The sequence below is a fragment of the Xiphophorus hellerii genome, chromosome 13 (genome assembly GCF_003331165.1).
Source record: "Xiphophorus hellerii strain 12219 chromosome 13, Xiphophorus_hellerii-4.1, whole genome shotgun sequence".
NCBI lineage: Eukaryota > Metazoa > Chordata > Actinopteri > Cyprinodontiformes > Poeciliidae > Xiphophorus > Xiphophorus hellerii.
The window spans coordinates 15651324-15671608 of record NC_045684.1 but is presented as its reverse complement, the minus strand read 5'-3'; the positions used below and the strand labels follow the sequence as shown (position 1 = coordinate 15671608).

At 38.2% G+C, this 20285-nt stretch overlaps 1 protein-coding gene across 2 annotated transcripts in view; it reads right to left on the bottom strand.

Annotated features, from left to right (window-relative positions):
* znf704 (zinc finger protein 704) overlaps positions 1–20285 on the bottom strand; it is a 65436-nt gene that overhangs the window by 43096 nt on the left and 2055 nt on the right. Inside the window, exon 2 of one of the 2 annotated variants that reach the window (XM_032581218.1) lies at positions 13247–13434. In XM_032581218.1, coding sequence (XP_032437109.1) covers positions 13247–13434 — 188 coding nt within the window. The remainder of the gene's footprint in view (positions 1–13246; positions 13435–20285) is intronic. The other variant, XM_032581219.1, reaches the window with a different exon arrangement.

Below are 20285 nucleotides of genomic sequence, written 5' to 3'. Positions count from 1 at the left end.
TTGGCATTTGAATCAAGGTTGGCTGGGTTTACTCACAACTGTCTGCGGTCAAAAGTTTAAAAACATAAGCAACCCTGAATTATAAAACCGTGAAATGAATGAAATGCACCCCTCTGTTCATGATCCAACTGTATCAGCTTGGAATCGTGTGTTTGGGCTACAAATTAATTATTAAAACCTCCAGAGTGTGTAAAATTACAGAAGCATTTGCATGCTTAATTGGAAATGTTCACGTATGTCGCTCTACTGTCGGAGAACCTTCATGCATATTAAGAAATTAATTACAAACTACTTCTTGCTTGTGCTGAAAGGCAAACTGGAAAACAGACAAAAACAAACTCTGCCTTCTCTAGCATGTGGGTTACACATTTCAACGAGGCTTTGGTGCCAAAACCTGACACAGGTTTTAGCTAAAGAACGCTCAGATAAACAACATGTGTCTGCCTCACATTGTTTATCCCAACTGATTTCATATGGGGGTGTAAGTTAGCCACACACCCTACTGTAATGCCAGCACACAGCTCCGCAGCAGGCAAACATCTTTCTCTGCCAGTCAGAGGGAAGAAAAATACAGTCACACACACACAAAGCAAGCAGGGGGAGAGGGAAGACAAAGGAAGAGAGGGAGGGCTAGGGTGTGGAGGAAACATCATGGGGGAACGAAGGGGGAAATGAGCGGGAAAGCAGGGATGGAGAAAGCAAGATTGAATAGCGAGAGCCAAGGGAGGTGAAAACAGAAAAAAAGAAGGAAGGAGAGAAAGAAGGGTTGGAAAGCTCATGCAGTCATTTGATCGAGAGGAAACAAAGTAAGGGGAGATGAAAAAAATAAAGTAATAAAAAAGAAAGCAGAAGGATTAGACAGCGAGACGAAAAACAAGTTCACTTGAATGAAAGAGGAGCAGAGGGGGTTTTCATGTTGCTTCAGAAAAACCCAGATCCTGCATTTACATAATAATCTACAGCAGTTTTCTTTAGCAATACATGAATCAACAAATGAACATTATGGCCAGAGAAGACTAACATCCAACCAGTTGCAAAAAAAAGTTTAAGATGATGCAAATGCAATAAAAATCTGCAGAGAAATCCACTCCTGACAGGAACAGTTTGATTCTTAGCTTGATCTGCTGGTCAGAAACTCAGAAATCTTTTTTTTTTTTCCAGTCAGCAAATGTATCGTACCAAAGTGGTATTGGTCAGGCTAACCACAACACATGGATGGTGTTTGGTGGAAAGAAGACTCAAAGTTATTTTTGGATATTATTACTAGCTAGATTTTGATGAGTGCTGGGGATTTCATCATTAAACAGTTCTAGTCATCGTGCTCCCAGCTGGATGATAGCCTGTAAATAACTTGGTGGTTTCTGTAGAATGTGAGACAGTGAGAAAGAGCAAGACTTACAGGAGGTAACAGGATGGCTTAAAGAAGTATGGCAAAGTTGCTTTGCTTTAGCCTTTTGAGTTTCAAATCCCCGTCTGTAAGGGGACATGCTACATTACACTACATGCAATTTTGGCAGACGTTTGAAAATCTTAAAGATAAATTTAACTAAATAAATGCTTTCCAACCCTGGTCCTCAAGGCACACTGCCCTCAATGTTTTAGGTGATTCCCTGTTTCAGCATACCTGAATTAAAATGATGGAGATTAACAGGCTTTGCTGAACTGCAATCAACAGGTCAGTTAAAGCGGGGAAATGTCTAAAAACATGCAGGGCAGTGTGCCTTGAGGACCAGGGTTGGGAAACACTGAGCTAAAGTGCTAATTGCATTAACAGCTAATTCTCTTTTCCTTCATTTTGATGTTGCTTCTGCTTCCACTTTCATTAATTAAAAATTCTGTTATTTGTAGTTCTTAAAGAAGAAGCTCAGAGCTTTGCAAAACCTGCAATTGAAATCTCAGACAGGCATTTTAAAAAAGGAAAATAAGGCATGACTTTTAAAGTCGTTAAGGTATGTATTGGTGAAGTTATGTTAATACAAACTACAACCGCCCGACCGTCTAACAAAGAGACGCCGAAGGAAGCAATCGTGTTTACACAGAAGTCAGTGGGAGGTCATGAATTATGAATGCCATATGGAGGACTGTGGCTATGCACCATATGCATGTGTGCATGTTAGCAGTCCCAAACTCAAGGAAATGCTTTGTGTGTCCATCTTAGGGGAGCACTGTGCCCCCCCCCCCCCCCCCCCCCCCCCTTCCCTCCTATCCCACATCAACCCCACCCAACTCAGGCTGAAAGTCTCAAATAGCTGTAAGAGAGAAAATAAAAGAAGGAGCCTTAAGAGAGATACAAAGGGAAAGAGATAGAGAGAAGCTGCTGGTAAACACATCCATTTTCAGCTCGTGGTGAGGTAATGCTGCCAAAGATACCACAATCGACTCACAAGTACACACTCAGGCACAAAAACACCAAGTTCTGCAGCTCCGCAGCCCTTGTGTTTGGCACAAGATTGTAGCCCCACCCCAACCCCTAAAGTGACTGCATACAGAGAGAGAGGCAGAGAGAGGAAAAGAAAGAGGGAAAGAGAGTCCGGCTCAGATGGGAGGGAAGTTGAGATTGTGGAGCCAGAATCAAAACAATAACACCCTCATCCGCAGATGCTTTGCAGCTCATGTGACCAAAGCCACCGATTGTTTACGGCAGGGACGAGAGTGAAGCTGGGGTGGGGAGAGCTGGTGGTGATGGAGTTTATAATCAGGACAAACTGCTGCTCCTTTGGGAATATCACCAGCTCCCCCTTGACAGTGCAGGCACATTGAGCGTTGGAGGGAACAACAGGAGATGGTCTGAACAAGGTCAATTTTTCTCCATTTAGGGGTACAAGAGGGGCAATAGTGCCAGCTGTTATTTGAATTCCACTAAATGTCGCCCCTTTTACTAACACATACACACAGACATTCATAGTCCATCTCAGAGCTAGAAATACTACTGGCTGTTTACCTACTGACATGCTGTTATGCAATGCAATAAGAGACGTCCTAAAATAGTAAGTATGAGGTAAAACTAAGCTATGCTTTAATGGCTTGTGTGTATATCAATAATTCTGTTCTTGTCTGCACAAATCTTTCCACTGCAGCCAACTCACAGGTGAGACTAGTGGTAAATGTCTTTGAAGAACAAAGGAGGGGGAATGACAAAGAGAAAGCAAGATGGTGTAAAAAAAAAAAGGTGAAAGAGAATATTACTTAAAACCAACACATTGTTGCATGCTTTAATGCAACGATTAAAGCATACTTTTTCAAAAGTTGGTTATTTGGTATGATTCATAGGCAGCAGAGTTCTTTAAATCTTTGCAACACAGGTGTAAGATAGTAACTAGGTTTACTCATATCAAGATATACCGATTTTTTTCACACCACTAACTTATAATCTCAGGTCCATTTAAAAAGATGCCATCTTTTGTGCCCATCTTCTGATGGCTACTGCTCCAGCAGAATAATACTCCAACATCACAAAGCTTCAATAAGCTAAAACCAGCTTTCCCAAAGCTGACAATGTGTTTAGTGTCCCCAGAGGTTTTCAGTCACCAGATGTCAATTCAACAAAGCTACTTTGGGATGTGATGGAAAGGGATGTTTGCATCATGATATTGCATCTTACCAATCAGCAGAAGCCGTTATGTTATTGTGCTAATATGGATCAAATTCACCTTGTTGTATCTACAGTATGCCATGACAAATTAAAATGGTCCCAAACGTAAATGGATAACCAAACTGGTATTAGCAAGAAACATCTATAATGTTATGGAAAGCTCCATCTCCACTTTAATTTAGGGTAATATTTTAATTAGGAGCAATAATTGGGGCTATTCTATAATAAGTATTAGAAATTTGAATTTTAAAAAGTTAAATCTTGTTTTACATTTTGTGCCACTGAAGTGATATTTTTACCATAATATTTTCACTCATACTGGCTCATGTCTAATTGCAACTGTCGTGATCTTTTAATGAAAGTACAAAGAAAAACTAACAAAGTTATGGAGGGAGTGCTGGCATATGGACCCAAACTTCTGGGATGAACAGATGAATCAAATTATCTAAATAGAATTAGAGCCAATACAACTAATGTAATCTGATAAGCTTTCCAGGCAAAGGTCTAATTTCAGAAAACATATCATAAGGAAAAGCTCTCTTCTCTGTTTCTCCACATCAGTGAAGCGAAACTCAGCAGATGATGGATTAGTTTGGCTGTTCTTTTTCATTTACAATTCTGGTCTGTCGCCTACTTATAGCTTTGGATCTTCTTGGGAACACCAAATACATTATTGGATTAAGAAGTAAAAGGATGTTCCACTGTTGTCCTCTTTGGGAACAATTTATGTAGATCTCTTTAAACTCTTTAAATGTCAGACAAACCAACTTTGTGAACTGTAGCTATGTCTCCTAATAGCAGATGGTCTTTTTAATGTCAAAAACATTTCAGAAACAGGTTGACAATATGTGTGTTCTTTTTTGGTTGCAAGAACGTGTGCTATACATTGAAATTAAAGAATTCAGGGTTGCCATGTTTGCAAAAACAGATCTTTTTGAGGGTGGAATTGCATGCACGAGTGCTAAACGCATTATAGCTTCTCCCACGGTGTAAGTATCGCTCCCACATCTGTCAGGCCAGAAGGTGCTTTCATACCACATATGGAAATTAAAGCGGTAGACATCATTGATGTGATTCATTGTGGAAGTTAAAATTACATGAAAGTACATGGCTAATGCTTCTAATTTGCTAAACATCTTGAGATGTTTTTTTCTCGACTTAAACTAGTGTAAGAATATGTGATTTTTATCCAGAAAATTGTAATTTATTTATAAAATCTGATGCATAATTCAGTAAGGCTTTATTTGTGCAGCATTTCTTTTATATATAAACAGTGGAAGAACATGCTTCATAATGTTCGCCACATTTAATCATCCCCAATAATTTGTTATAAATCTAACCCTTCTGTAGGGGTAGGTATTAATTGGTTAGATTTGAGAAGCATGTCACCATGTCTTTGCCCCAAACCAAAGATTTGTCTAGGTTGGTAAACTAACACAAATACTGAAGATATAGAAGGTGTGGTATCTTTATATTTGCAAACCTCAGGCTGTCAATTTCAGACCTCAGTGTGTGGTTTTACAAGTATGCATACCATTTACTGCCATTTTTTTAACAAGATAGACAAAATATAAGCCTGAAAGACCACTTTGGAGTACTCTAGCAATAATTAATGTTGTCTGCTGATTTAATTACCTAGCTTAGAGCAGCATCTTACTTTATTATAAAACAGAAATCCATTGAAGGATGCCGCTCCATCTCCTCATTAGTGCTTCTGTTTTGTCACAATGCGAGACACTTGACACTGCCATCAATTGGTACCACCTTGTACACACCATAGATGACCATACTGCACATCCATCAATGAAATCAATTAGAGCTTTCCTCCTCATGCAGAACTCTGGGGCATCAGTCCATTAAAGCAGGGTACTATAGATTAGTTCAACGCAATAGAAAACCAACTGACCCAACTCTTACATAAAACACAGGCCTCATGCATTTTTGATAAGTGTGAAAAAGCTGAACTTTGAATTTGGATACTTGTGCATTTGACAATGACAATTTCATTGGTTCATCTGCATTTTTGTCATCATTAAGATTTTTGTTTACAGATTTTAAATTGAATGACAGATATTTTACATGGCACCAGTTTTCCTTTATTATTCAGAGATATGCAGAAACATTTACCAGGGCTAGGAATTGGGTGACTTTAAATACATCCCCCATATTACTGATCAGTCAATCAAAAAATAAAAATAATCAGTAAACATGCCATACCTAACCATCCAGATAGTCTAATTTATCTGTCATAAAACATGTTAAGGAAATGTTGGAAGTCTCACAGTTGAGGTGCGACTCTACTAACTCTTCAGATAATACACATTGACTGTATTTTACAGTTCTAAATAATAACCACAACACACCTATTATTTGCTATGAAACAAAATGTGAACTCTATTCTATCATTTTTATATTTATTTTGAAACAATACTGTAGTTTCCGTCTAGGGTTAAAGTATTTTTGAATTTCAACATGCCTGGCAGGAAATCAAAGTTCTTCCCTTTCAAAATTGCACAAAGTAGCTCTTAAATTTGAATGGATCTTTGTTAAAATTTTATTTTATCCAAGTGTTGGCAGTTCAGGGCTTCACAAAATCTAAAATTGTTGCATCTCTAATTTAACAGGTCAGTTCTGCCAGCAATGAGGTTAAAGAAAATGAAATAAGGAAGAGACCAAATATCCATTACTTGCAGATGCTAAGGTTCACGGCTTTTGAAAAAGATCACGGTGACATTGGTCACTGATCTGTGAATTAACCTCTCTGATTTACTTTAATAGATGTTCGGGTTCTTTAATTAATCAAGTGCCATTTGCATATAGATTTAAACTCAGTCTACCAATAGAATAATTGCTGGTTCAAGTCTTGGGGAGCCTGGAGAAGGACATGAGGATCAGCACCATGTTGAAAAATGACAGCTTTGCCTTTGATGAATCAGTGCATCATAAATCCAACGTCAATTTAATAGAAAGGAGGGAGATATCAATCTGTGCAAATTTCCTCTTGTATTTTAAAATTCAGATTAAAATTCAGATCCACTTATTTTTGCTCCTCATGACTTTTTGACTGGACCGACAGGTTGAGATGAAATGGCTCCTTTTCTCAAAATTGCAGCAAGGTAAGTTGGAGTAAACAAACTCAGAGGTGAGTTATTTTGATCAGTTTTTAGTTTAAAAAAAGGTTTCATAAGAACTGACAGCACCTTTAAAAATTGGCCAGATTACAGGACGAGATGGCAAAAACATATGTTTGTATCCCCTCTTTTTTTTAAAGAAGTGAGGGAGCACTTGGTAAACTGTTTAGAATCTTATGGATGAATTATTTTACACAAAAAACAGCGAAAAAGAAAAAGGTCTGAGGCATTGTGTTGTACAGTTTAGCAAAACCACAATGGGAGTTATTTCTAATCTAATTAAAAATGCAGATGTCATCCTAGATCTTTTAAACCCACACAAGTCAGACATAGGATCCCAAGTGGTCACCATGGCTGTTACAGGCTAATCCAAAGTGAAGCATTCAAGTAGGAATCCATCTGACCCACCTTTTGTTTGTCTTTACAAGCTCTTTAGTCACAGCTGGTCATAGTTTAAAGTTTTCTTTGCTACTTTAAAAACAAAAATGTATTTAATGTAATGTCATTTTATTTATATAGCACATTTTCAGCAGCGAGGCAATTTAAAGTGCTTTACATGAATCAAAAGGAAATACAAACAAAATAAACCAAAGGAAAGAGCAAAAGAAGAAAAAGCTAATAATGTTGATCCAAAGTATATAAACTAGGTGTTCATAGTAAGTAAGTAAAACCACTTATTTACTTTAAAAAGACTAGTAATGCCTAAAGTTTTTTAAAAATTGCACAGCTTTCACGCCACAATATATTTTCATGTATCTCAAACAATTTTTACTGTTTCCTTGAATTTAAGAAAACATTACAATGAATGGTTCTCAGAAAACACTGCCTCCTGAAGTCACAATGATAAATGACATAACATTTGGAATTTAGGAAGCCATTATGGCTCCAAAGTAGGAACGCTCCATTACACAGGTTGAGCAATGCTTGTTTCACAGCATATAACTGCAAGCACTTTGCTGCTATTTTTACAGTAAATTTGAATAACTAAGGCAATCAGCTTATCAAACTATCTGACTCAGCATATGCTGAGTGAAAAAAACATCTACATTTGCTCCGATGAGAAAGAAGGCTGAAATTAGCAACACAGAGAGTCAGTGGGAAACAGAGATCACAGGAGCTGTCGTTTCAGATGGTAATCTCATGGTTTCTCAAATCTACTTGCATCCAAACCAGAAAGACTGTTTTCTTTGGCAACCGCTGAGACACTCTCTCACTCTGTCCTTCACTTAACGGTGTTACTCACTCACCCTCTCTCCAGAGAATCAACTCTGCTTTCTTCTTCCACACGGACCTACAGTATACACTCCCCCTTTCTTTTATTTCAAAACTCAGACCGCAAACGCCAACAGGGAGTTATAGAAGCAGTCCAAAAGCTAGGAAATGGCCACAGAGACAAGCAAAACCACGAGTAGAACGAAAAACAAGCGGATTACTGGACAAGCCACTTTATCAAAAGATAAACAATAATTTGAAAGTCCCTCTAGGCTCCTGTTTTGTGATTGGCGTTCCTCCATGTCTGAGTTGGCTGCTGTACTGTACTCGGAGAGCGAAGCACATGGTTGGCTCGGCCCACTGAACTGGCTGATCTGAAAACACACTGATGAACAATAAAAACGAAGCTAACAAATTGTTTTGCAGTGGCATCAAATCTGGCTTTAAAGTCAAACCCCCGCCTAGTCACACCAGACTCCATGTTTTTCACTTACAGCTATGAGAAAGCCGTACTTTAGTGGGACTATTTGTCAAAAAAAAAAAAAAAAATCACAGAGAGGCCAAGGAACGGAGCCAAATGTGAGTAACTTAAGTTCATAAAGGGAGGACTGGCTGCTGAGTCTGGGGATCTGGACCCTTAGAGCTGTTGTTTTGGTGTTTTGCAGTAATAAGCAAAGCATGCTCCTGATTTCCCCTTAACCAGTGCTGCAGTTCACTTCCCCTCACAGCAATTAGGCTCCAGAATGTTATTTATCAAAAGGCAAGCCATTCATTTCTACCAGTCTACCTCAACCAGCTCTTGCTAAATAGTTTCCTGCAAGGAAAAAACACTCACACACTGGCTCTTAGAGCAGGCCTAGCAGCTGGATCAGAGCAAAAACTGAAACTGTAGACAAACATCCAAGACTTTAATAGAGACACAACGGCCTGTCACAATAACAAATTTTGCTGAGCGATTAATTGTCTTAAAAATTATTGCAATAAATGATAATATTATTTGAAGACAATTTTAAACGGCTGTAATGATAATGACATAATAATGCAAGAGATATCCTGCCAAAAATAAATACACTTTATTTTCAAAAGAACATTTAACAATGGAACTGGTAAACAACATAAAACCAAAGTAAATAAAATAAATAAGTAAATACAAACTACATTCAACCAAAAGAGTACAGATTATGAAGTCTGTATACTATATTGCCCTAGATTTAAATAGAGAAGATGAGAATATCCGACTACCTGATGCAATAGTTCACATTACACAATTTTTTCCCTTATGACAATCTTAGAACGTCCAACGTTTTAAGATTGGACTTGCTACAATCTCAACCGATCATCCTGTGGTGTGTGGTGTGTTCCGACTGATCAGGTCCAGTCGGTAGAACGTCCAACCGCTCCAATCTAAAATTAGGCATATTCAACATGTTGGATTGTCTTGGCCAGTTTATCACTGCAATGTGTGGGATTTTCCTGACTGCGAGCAAGAACGCAGCTAATTGAATGTGACAGGTAGCCAATCAGAAACACGGATTCCCCTCCGCGCTTTCCCCTCAGAAAGCGCGGAGGGGAATCCCAAACAGCTGACACAGCGCAACCCAAAGTCCAACGGACATCGGAGATGATATGTGGAAACAACATTAATGTTTATTCAACATTCTGTGCAAAGAATATAGAAATGACAAGGTGAGGAGTTGGAGCGAAATTGCTACCACAGTTGATAAACCCAGTAACTTTTCAGCTGTTCATCGTCAGCTTGACATAAGTAGGTTATAATGATAAAGTTATTCATTCAGTCAGGACTTTACGCTGACACTAGCCATATGCATTCCAGGTAGATTGTAGTAAAGCATTGATTATTGTCTGGTTTTAAAATTAGTTAACTGGACTTGTAGCAATCATTTTGTACCCATTGTTGGACACCACACGGCAGGATTGAACCTGTTATACCTACAATTTCTGTCGGCTAATGTGTGGTCTCTCAGGTTTCGAAAATGCGCCAATCGGCCGACAATTCCAAAATTGTGTAGTGTGAACTGGGCATAACGCTAAGGAAATGAGGAAGGGAGGGGAGAGCACTGGAGTTGAGCCTTTTTTTCATCCAGTGTCATCAATAGAAAAAGAAAAAGGCAGGAAGAAACAATAAAGCCGATTAATTAAAATGAGGTTGATAATTTTCATTTATCATGTGATTAATTGATTTATTGTTCATCGCGACAGGCCTAGACACAACTGCTCAAAATTAAACTGTGTTAAGTTATAATGTGCTGAAGCTTTTCTTGAATTGTTGTAGAGACCAGAATGAGTTTTCTGATACCTTGATCCTTCTTCAGATTACAGCATGGTATATTCATTACTTACTGCCTGGTAAATAAGCTTGTGATTTGGGAGGCTTTAAGGGTTTGTCCTTGTCTTAATTGCAGCTCTTCATAACTTTGTGTCAGGAGAAACTCCTGCTTCCCTCCAGCATTAGGGCAGAACTGAAAATCTGTCGCAGGTGTGCAGAGGATGAGGGCCATGGATCTTAATCTTGAGGTAATAATACCGCAGTGTGCTGAAGAGGTCACTTTATGGATATCCAAGAAAAAAGCTCAGGTCGCAGTCCACACAAACATGAGGCAACAATGAACTTTTTCAGTGTGTTTTGTGTTCTTCAGTGTGCAGGCATATTTCAGGAATTGGGCTGAAATGTATTTTAACTTAAGTCTGATTTTGTAGTGGCTTTGATTTAGCAGAATATGTTGATGAACTTTGAGTATCTGGTTTTAAAGTCTCCAAGAGACACAAAGGTTAAAGTTAAACATTAAAGGGATGGTATTATGTATGTTCCTGGCATAATGTCAATAGAGCACAATTAAGTGACTATATTACCTTTAGTTGCAATAAAAATATTGTGTGTATATATATGAAAGATAACTTACAAGAAATTTGATTTTGTAATTTGATGCCGTGAAATTATTCTCCGTCTCTTTAAGAAATTCCTGCTCTTTCCAACACTCCACCTTCAGCATGTCATCACAACAATGCCTCTGATTATTTCAACCATTCTTAGGAGTGTTGTGCTGAGAAGTAGTTGGTATGATGAGCTCTGCAAGGAGAAGCTTTATGGAAATAGATACTCCGTGCGAGCCAGGGTTTAGGTATCCCTGAATGGTTGCCAAGGGAGATTTAAGGATTTCTCAAAACATGCATGAAAGAATCAAAGCAACACTCCAGGTATGTTTTTGATGAGGGGATAACACTATAACATGATGTAAAGCTCAAGAATGTTGATTCTACGTAATACCCTCATCCCCTTTAAGCCTACAGAGTAAAGATTTTGATGTCCATAAACATAAAAAAAAATATATTTTTGAACCTACATTTTTAATCCAAAGCATGTTGGTGTTTCATATCTCCTTCTGTAATGATAATCAAATAACTGCTAAATAGCAACATTTATTTTTATGAGAACAATGGGCACTTAGTTTTGAGACCAATAAGTTGTGACTTCTCTCCACCTTTATAATGAGAATAGCTATTGGTGTGACCTGATTGTCCTATAAGCTACGCTGTGATGCATTTTTGTTGTTGGTCATATTTTAATGACCAATGTTAGGACTGTTCATAAAGTGCTTGTCTCTGGGAGGACGAAAATGGCTTTATTTGTTGAAGCTGTAAAATAATCAATAAGCCATCTTACTTTGACTATATGAGTAATAATAATATCACAGCCAATATGCAATGAGGGAAACATGGCTGGACAGGTGCACAAGTTCTGTCCAATCCATACAGGAGATTAAATTTAAAACCAGACTTATCCTCTAAATGGACTGCAAGGCAGGGCAAAAATCAATAAGCAAATATCAAATCTGGACCGCAGAAAGTAGTGATGAAGCTGCAGATGTTCCTGTTCTTTTCAGGAAGTTATGATCAATCATAGTCCTCCAACACCAAGTAATCAGAGGGGATGTTCAATAACGGTGTTGAGCATTTAGATTCCAGAAAAGGGATTAGATTTTCCATTTAATAGAGAAGGAGTGTTGCTTCCTCGTATGATGTTAACAGCCATCAATGTTTCATTGCCCTACAACGAATTAGCTTTGCTTGCAGGCTTTACAGCCTATAACCTAACAGATTCTGTGCAGAAACGCAGTGAGTGAATGAATTAATGCAACATCACATCCTAATTGTTTCCAGTTGTAAATGGTAATGTGGTACATATTACAAAATTGGATCGGATGCTACATGTTACAAATCTCAGACAGAAGATAAAAGAGATTGACATATTCCTTTACAAATTTTAGATATACCCAATCAGATTAGAACATGCTGCATATAATGAACCTCTAGCCATTGTGTTTGTGTTGGAGGGAGGAAGACATCCAAGGGGATAAAGGACCAGATTTACATTGTCAGGTAAAGCTTACAGCATTCAGTGCATCTTGAAATCCCTTTAAAGTGCAGGGAACTCTCAGGATAATTATGTCTAGATATTAAATGTCTGGATTTCACATTTGGTCACATCCATGTTCCCCATCTCTTCTTCTAACTACATGCTGGTACTAAAGTGTCTCATAGAGATGGTGAAAATCTGAAAAGTGTGTCTTGCATTCAGTCTCACATTCACTGCAGCCCCAAACAAGTTTTCTTCTGTGACTGCAGTGTATTTAGTTACATAATTTCATCATCTCTGACAAGCATCTCTGTCCTTGCTGAAGTATGATGCTGCCATCACCATTTTTCAGAGAGGATGGTACATTCAGAGTTTTGCTTGTAGACCAAAACATTACAAAAAAAAATCTCTTTTCCTTGTACTTGCTTTAGCACATAAACTCCCAAAGATTAATTTTGTGGTTTGTTGCTGTAATGTGACAACATTTAACAAAGTTCAAAGGGTATGAATATATTTTCAAGAATAGCTGCTGCTGTAATTTTGGCTTTGTACAGCCCAGAATCTTTCAAGACAGGGTTATAATTTTGTTTTGGATAACTTTGGTTGGTAATTAATCATCTAAAGACGCTGACATTACTTGTGTGAAAGAACATGTGGGATGGGATAAAATATGTATGTGTAATGGCAGCAGAAATGGACACCTGCCAAATTAAATCAGACTCTGCATGCTGCCAAAATGGTTTCAAGGATACGACGAGAAATGGAACGTCGTCCAGCATAAACTGTGTCCTACTTGTCAGATGACATATCAGTGTCATAAACTCTCCATGAACTCTGCATTGGAACATGGGCCAAAGTCCCTCTGTGAACCACACAGACAGTCAGTTCCTCAGATTTGGTATGCGCTTGAACGCATTTATTCTCAGAGGGTCTTACCTGGCATGTGGGACGTCAATGCTGGACGAGACCACTTTGCGTTTCTGCTCTAGAAGGGACACGGATCGGGCGTCGGGATCCCGGCTAACTCGCTTCCCGTCCACAGGCCTCTGCTCTTCCACTGCCTCTGGGCTCCAGCAGCCGCTCTCCAACTTGTGACCATCTGAAACCCCGTTACTGGAGCTCTGCTGTCAGGGGGTGAACAGAGGAATAAGTCACTCCCTGCACTGAAACAAAAACAGCTTGCCACAACTCCAAGGAAGGAATGTTGTAAACATGAGAAATGCACAGTTCAACACCGTTCGAAAATAAGTCGAGCAGCTTTGCAGCAGGTAAAATAGTCCTAAATATAACTTTTTTGTTACATTTAATAATATTACAAGAATATTACACAATTATGGGGAAGCTTTAGGATATTAAAAATGTTTTTTAAGCCAGAACCAGATGGAGAGGTAGGTTTTGGCTTTGTCTGAACTTGTAATCTGAATATTGACAATAATTCCATATTTACATTTCAAATGAAGGAGTATGGTATGGTTTTAGAACAATTTCCAGGATCATGAACCTTAAATGGCTGTTCCAAAATATATTGGAGAAACTAAAAAATGTGCAGTGGTCAGTTATAAACAAAGCTCTTTTTCCTGCAGACGTTTTGGCATTTGGAGGTTTTCCTCAACGAAAATGTCCTTTGCAAAAACCTTTATCTTTTTTAAATAATGGAAAGCAAAGTCTTATTATAACTTATGAAAAAAAATGAAACATTTCATTTAGGTCACGTCCAGAGGTACCGTATGTACTTTAGTATATTACTATTCTTACATTGCAAAGTTACAGTTTTCAATAAGTCAACAAAGGCAAAGAAAATGAAAACTGCAAGTTAGAAAACTCTTAAATACTGGACATTATTCAATATATTCACTATATTTTTTATGTCCTCCCACATACTGCTACAAATAATCTTATGTCAAACAGGTCCAAGTACACAAAGAAAAACTTGGCACAATATGTATAACTAAAGCAAAAAATGCAAAGGTAAAGTCTCAAGTTTTATAAGACATATCCTTGCGTTTCCAGCAGCTTAACATGAACAGCAATGCAAAATAGGTTAAACAAAAACACAAATGTTCAAGGAGAGTGTAACAGAATAATAACGTTGGTAAAATACAAAAGTGTATTAAAAGTTAAATGTTTAATATGACATGTATTACATTTCCTTTATTTGAAAGAATAAACATACATATTCAGACTCCCAAAAAACGCACACTTACATAATGACAATTCATATTATTATAATGTAATGTATGTCTATTTTTTATAATGACTTTGGAAAATCGAACCACTTAATGTTATAGCAGCTTTCAAGTAAACCATTATTTTGAAGAATATTGTGGATTTTTGCTGTTCTGCTTCTAATAGTAACAACACAAGCAGTTCAAGCTGATATTTAATGGTTTGTAATTTGACTAAATGCTGGAGGTATTTGACCTCTAGTCATGCAGATTAACAGATCTGCAAGTTAAAATAGTGTAAACTTAATAAGAATAGTTGTGGTTCTTTAGTCCCTATAATGGCTGTCCATGCTTAACATCACTGGAAATATTTTCAAACAGCCCAATTGGTCTTTTATGCAACTGAGAGAAAGATGCAGTTTTGAGGCCATAACTTGACTCTAGAACTGGGACGGTTAACCACTGTTTCTTGTTAAAGAATTATGTTTATTAGACATCTTTCAGTTTGAGCTTTAAATTTGTAATGCACCTTTAAATCATTGCAGTTTCAAAACAAAAAAAAAGCGGTTCCCACAAACTGGAACCGAAAACCACATAATAAAAATGATGAAGTTGGCTGAGAATAATGCCACCAAACAAGCTTCTTACATATAATAATTACTGACAAAAAGCTGCATGAATTAACATGTCTTTTTGCACAGTGTAGTATTCTGTAGTAAATGTTAGTCCTTCTTGCGCCGCTAACATCAGCATTTCTTCACAAATGCAGAACAGAATACACCACAATCTGTCATAAACATGCAACATTTCAGACTTATATCTAACCTCATCTGACATTTATTTTTTTATGTCTTCCATCACTGTCTACATCTGTTTTATGTTAGCTCTGTAACCTATACAGAAAGCCCATTCTGACCTTTGCATGTTGTGGTCGTGACAGTGGCAGCTTTTTTAATAAAAGTAATTAGATCATGTCATACATTTTTACATTTGTGGGGGGATTCAATACAGCGAAACCAAGATTATTCTACAGAAGCTCATTATGTTGTCAGAATCCCCTACTGGTATATGTCTATTCCTCCTAACTGGGTGAAATTGACCCAGAAGTACCTCAGCAGGGGTCACGATATGAGCTGGGTGGATTCTCTGAACTATTAGGGAAGGAAGCGTACATGCTTCCTCAATCTCTCCTAAAACACAAGGAACAGTGGACTGTCTTTCAGTTCTTTACAACAGTGTTTTCAAAGCCTTTCTTATAGTCTTTGTAGTTGGAATCAGTTTAAATAGACATTATGCAAGTGTACTTAATAGAAGAGAGCTGATTAGGAAAACTATAGACATGATAAAAAGAAAGTATGGGGTAAATTAAATTTTTATATCTCTAAGGCTTAAAACTGGTAAATAGCAAGTGTCTTCATATCACAGAAAACCTAACTAACTCCAAAATAAATCCTAATCAAAGTGACAATCAAAGACACACTACCATATAGTATGAATATAGTGCATATAAGAGCACAGTATGGCTATTTATTGGAGTTTAAAAAATACTGTTTGTTTTGTTGATCTTATTCAACAGAAATATAAAGAATATATGTGATGCAGCTTATTGGCAACACAGAATAAGAATGGAGTCTAACTTTAACAAAAAGTTCCTCTAGAGATAGATCTGGTTGGGTCAGCTGTCATACCTACAGGGCAAACAGAGGTGTTGTTTGTGAGCATAATGTCTTTGATTTTCCATCCAACCAGTAGATATGCAGCATTAGCTTGACTCAAGTTTTGAAGGCGAAACAAAATGTAATAAAAAAAGATAACTTTGTATCAACATATAGCGATCAAGTGGCGTATCTTAGTAATAACATTGAAGAGTTATATTACTGTGGGAAAGTTAAACTCTCATGAGTAAAACAGATTAATTGTGTTCAGAAAGATGGGACTTTTACGACCCGGCTCACTACAGTTAACTTCCCAAGTAGAGTGTGGTCTTCAAGCTATTGCTTTCAGACCACATTTCTTCTTACCTCTGGACAAAGCCGTGACTCGCATTAAAGCTGGAGTCTTTGCTATTACTAATTTCTTCTTGGATAGCCATTATGTCCAGTGCTCAAGTTTGATATCCCATTCTTAATGCCTCAATCTCTGAAAGGTTTTAGCTGCATTCGTAGCTTTTTCTCAGTTTCTACTAGGGCTGCACAGTATTAGAAAATCTCACAGTGGTGGTAATAATGGTAAAAATAATATCTACATCAGTTGCAATATAAGTCTATTTTCTTCTCTGCCGTTATTTTCATCTCTGCTTCTATCACTCTGTGTGGGTATCTGTTGCCATGAGACTTTGACCAAAAGGCTAAATATTACACTAATTTGTAAAATGTAAGTTTACAACACTTGGAATACATTAGAAAACCCAAACATTACAGAACATGGTGGTCAGAGTCTCACTGGAGAACAATTACATTTCTTTTTTTTTTCTCCGAAGAGTTTTTGCGGCGCTAGTGGCTCGTATTTTTTCCACAGTAGGCAGACAGGAAGAAGGGTGAGGAGAGGGGGGGAAGACATGCGGCAAAGGCCGTCGGGACCGGGAGTCGAACCCGCGACGTCCGCGTCGAGGACTAAGGCCTCCAAACTTGGGGCGTGCTAACCCCCTACGCCACCACAGCACGCCCCAACAATTACATTTCTTTCACCATTTTCATCGAGTCTGATTCATTTCCAAACAAGATCAATGAAGAAAACTGAAAAAGAGACAAAATATAAATATGGTATGGAGTATTTGAAAAACTGACTGTAATAAGACATTTACTCGCCAGAAGAAGAACAACATTATCACAGAAAAACCAATTTGTCCCATCAAATGCTGCAGATGCATCTTTAGGTAGCAAAGTTTGCAATAAAAAACATAATCGTTGTTGCTTACTTTCATGGACAAATGTAAACAAACAAAAAAAAAAGCCTGAATCTCAGAATGAATTCACACATCACCACACCTCAGTAGCTCTATCTTCCTGCCTGGAGGCCTGTTGAAACAATCACAGTAAATGCCAAAACATAAGCAGAGTGACTCACATAGCTGTCAATGACAATAGAGCATTGAGGAGTAGTTCAGGTTCGTGTGTGTTTATGTGTTCGTGGGTGATCTGGATTGTTGCCTTAAAGATCAGCTACATGATTAGACATGAATAAGACTTTTAGGCATCTAGTCCTTAGATAGTTTATCTAAGGACTAGAATCTTTCACACAAAGCCAGTTTAGGTTGGACAACTTCTTTTGCCTTAATCAATGAAACCGAAATTTGAAAACTGGCTTTTTTTAAAATACTTTTTCAGGCCTTTGTAAAAACAAAAACAAAAAGAATTCTGAGGGACAACAATGACACAAAAGGTCAGAACAGTGTGTGTTTGTGGATACAGAGATGTTTGTTTGTGGACTGTAGAAACACCTTTGAGCTGACAGCATTCAGAGATGTAAGGATATTAAATTCAGGTAACATAGGTGATGTTTTTCCACACCGAAGATGGAAAATTTCACACCAAACTGTTAAAAATTGACTTGTTGACCCGCTTCTCTCAACACGTTTCAGATCATGCCATCTGTTGTAAGCAAGCCCTGTGATCTGAGCTTTACTATTAAGGCTCTGCTATTTGTATCAGTGCATATAGCCTGAAAGCTAGTTGAAGTGAAGCTCGAGTGAGGAATTTGCTCCTACAGTCGAATTTCTGTGAAGCACATAATACTGCACTCCTACAGTTTTTCTGGGTCCTCTTCGGAAATCCAAGCTACTGAGATGACACATTTCAAATCATGATCAAAGTAAGACAGTCCTCCTTCCTTGCTCTCATGTTTCTCCAGCCTTCCTCTACAGCTCCTTTTGGACTTGATATCTTATTCAAGGTATGACTGAGTCTAGCAGCAAAACGTCCAAATCAGCAATATATACCGTATTTTCCGGACTATAGAGCGCACCTCCCTATAAGTCGCACCCACAAAGTTTTTTTTTAAAAACTGGAAACGTACATTTATAAGCCGCACCGGGCTATAAGCCGCTGGTATCTCCGTCGCTCTCGGTTTTCCACAAGGACACAGCAGAGAATACATCTGCTATTAAAGACGCAGCCCTGTGTCTCCAACGCCGAACCATGGACTCGTTCACGCAGAGCTTATGCGCAGCAGCTATCGATCTGCACTGCCAGATAGATAGCCTTCAACTTAAAAGCTGCATCATATGAACTTCTTCGTGTTGTTTCCTTGATGAGGGGGTATGAGTTTGAAAACATTTCTCCATCGTGCCTGCTGTTAGCATGTGCTTGTTCTAAATGAAAATCAGCACTTTCTTCTTTGATTTCCAATTTCGACTTCCAATGATTCACTTCCTGCTAAAGAGCCCCTTGGGGGTTGAAGAAAAATACACAGAAAAGCCGCACCGGGCTATAAGTCGCATGGTTCAAAGCGTGAGAAAATGTAGCCCAAAAAATACGTTACATACATATAAAAAATATTCAAATATCTGTGCTTCAAAGAAAGTTGAAGCCTCCAGAGGAACTGTAAAAAGCTGGCACTGGTGAGCATTTATTGTTTTTGTAGGTTGAGCAGTTTAAAAGTAGAATATTTATTTGTTATTTGTAAGAATTTGCAAGGCAGTATAATCTCTCTTAAATGAATTAGTATTTTAGACATTCTTAGCAAATATTTACTGGAGATTGTTTAAATGCTTGTGTATTACAAACAACAGCTACATGGACTTAAGGTGCAAGGCTGAGCATATTCAGAAAGCAGAGTAGGTTTCTCACCTTATGACTCCAGTGAAAAATTTAAAACGATTGTACAATATTTTGTCAACAATCATTGACTCCTGCGCTGGCGGACGCTTAACACCACAACAAGCTGGTCTTTTTTTCTGAGCATCAAGAAAAATTATTGTTGCTTGAGGTACAAAACATACTTTTGCAAATAAACGAGTCAACAAGTGGCACCCAGTTCGCCCCCCCCTCCCCTTTCCCTCCTCCTACGTCCCCTAAAAAAAAAGAGGGGGCATTCATTTGCAGGACTGGGCTTGGTGCCAAGCATCCAGATTCTTTGGGGCATGCCACCCGTTGCCAACCTAAGGGTGCCTGCTTTATTGGCTGTACAGCTGCTACTGCTCAAACGGGGCTGCAAGCTCTCGAAAACAGGACCCAATCCAAGGTTTCGAGAAGTTTGGGCTTAGTAATAACACACACCAGAGGAAAATTACAGCCATACCACACTCTGATGCACACCATAGGCAGCACAGACCCACACGTGAAGTTACACACACTGCACAGCAGACTCCTCCTACTCCTCGCTTTATGGCTTGTTTTCGACCTCGGTGGGAATTGAGTCGTGCTGAAAGAGACTTGACCATTGTGCTGCAAGCCTCAGCTGCACTCTGCCTGCACTGGTGGCTGTAGCGCTACAGTGCAACAGCTTTTGTTTCCACAAAACTGCAAAGAAAATGAACAAAGTATGAATAAAAAAAAGAAAAAATAAGGCAAACATCTGGCAATGTCTCCAGGTTATATCCAGATCTTAAAAATAAGTGGTTTTGTAAGGAGTTAAGTTGGTAAAGGACTTATAAGCATTTGCAACAGAGGACTGGAATAGGAATGCTGCTACCAATAGTCAAAAATGTGAGGAAACAAAAGTGACCACAGGTTTCCTTTTTGCTCCAGAAATAGAATGCATGTTACTTCATCTGCGACACCAAAACCTGACACAAACAAACACGAGGAGGGAAGAAAAAAAATCAAGTCTGAGTGGAAAAAAATAGCTGTTTACTCAGACTTACTCATTCC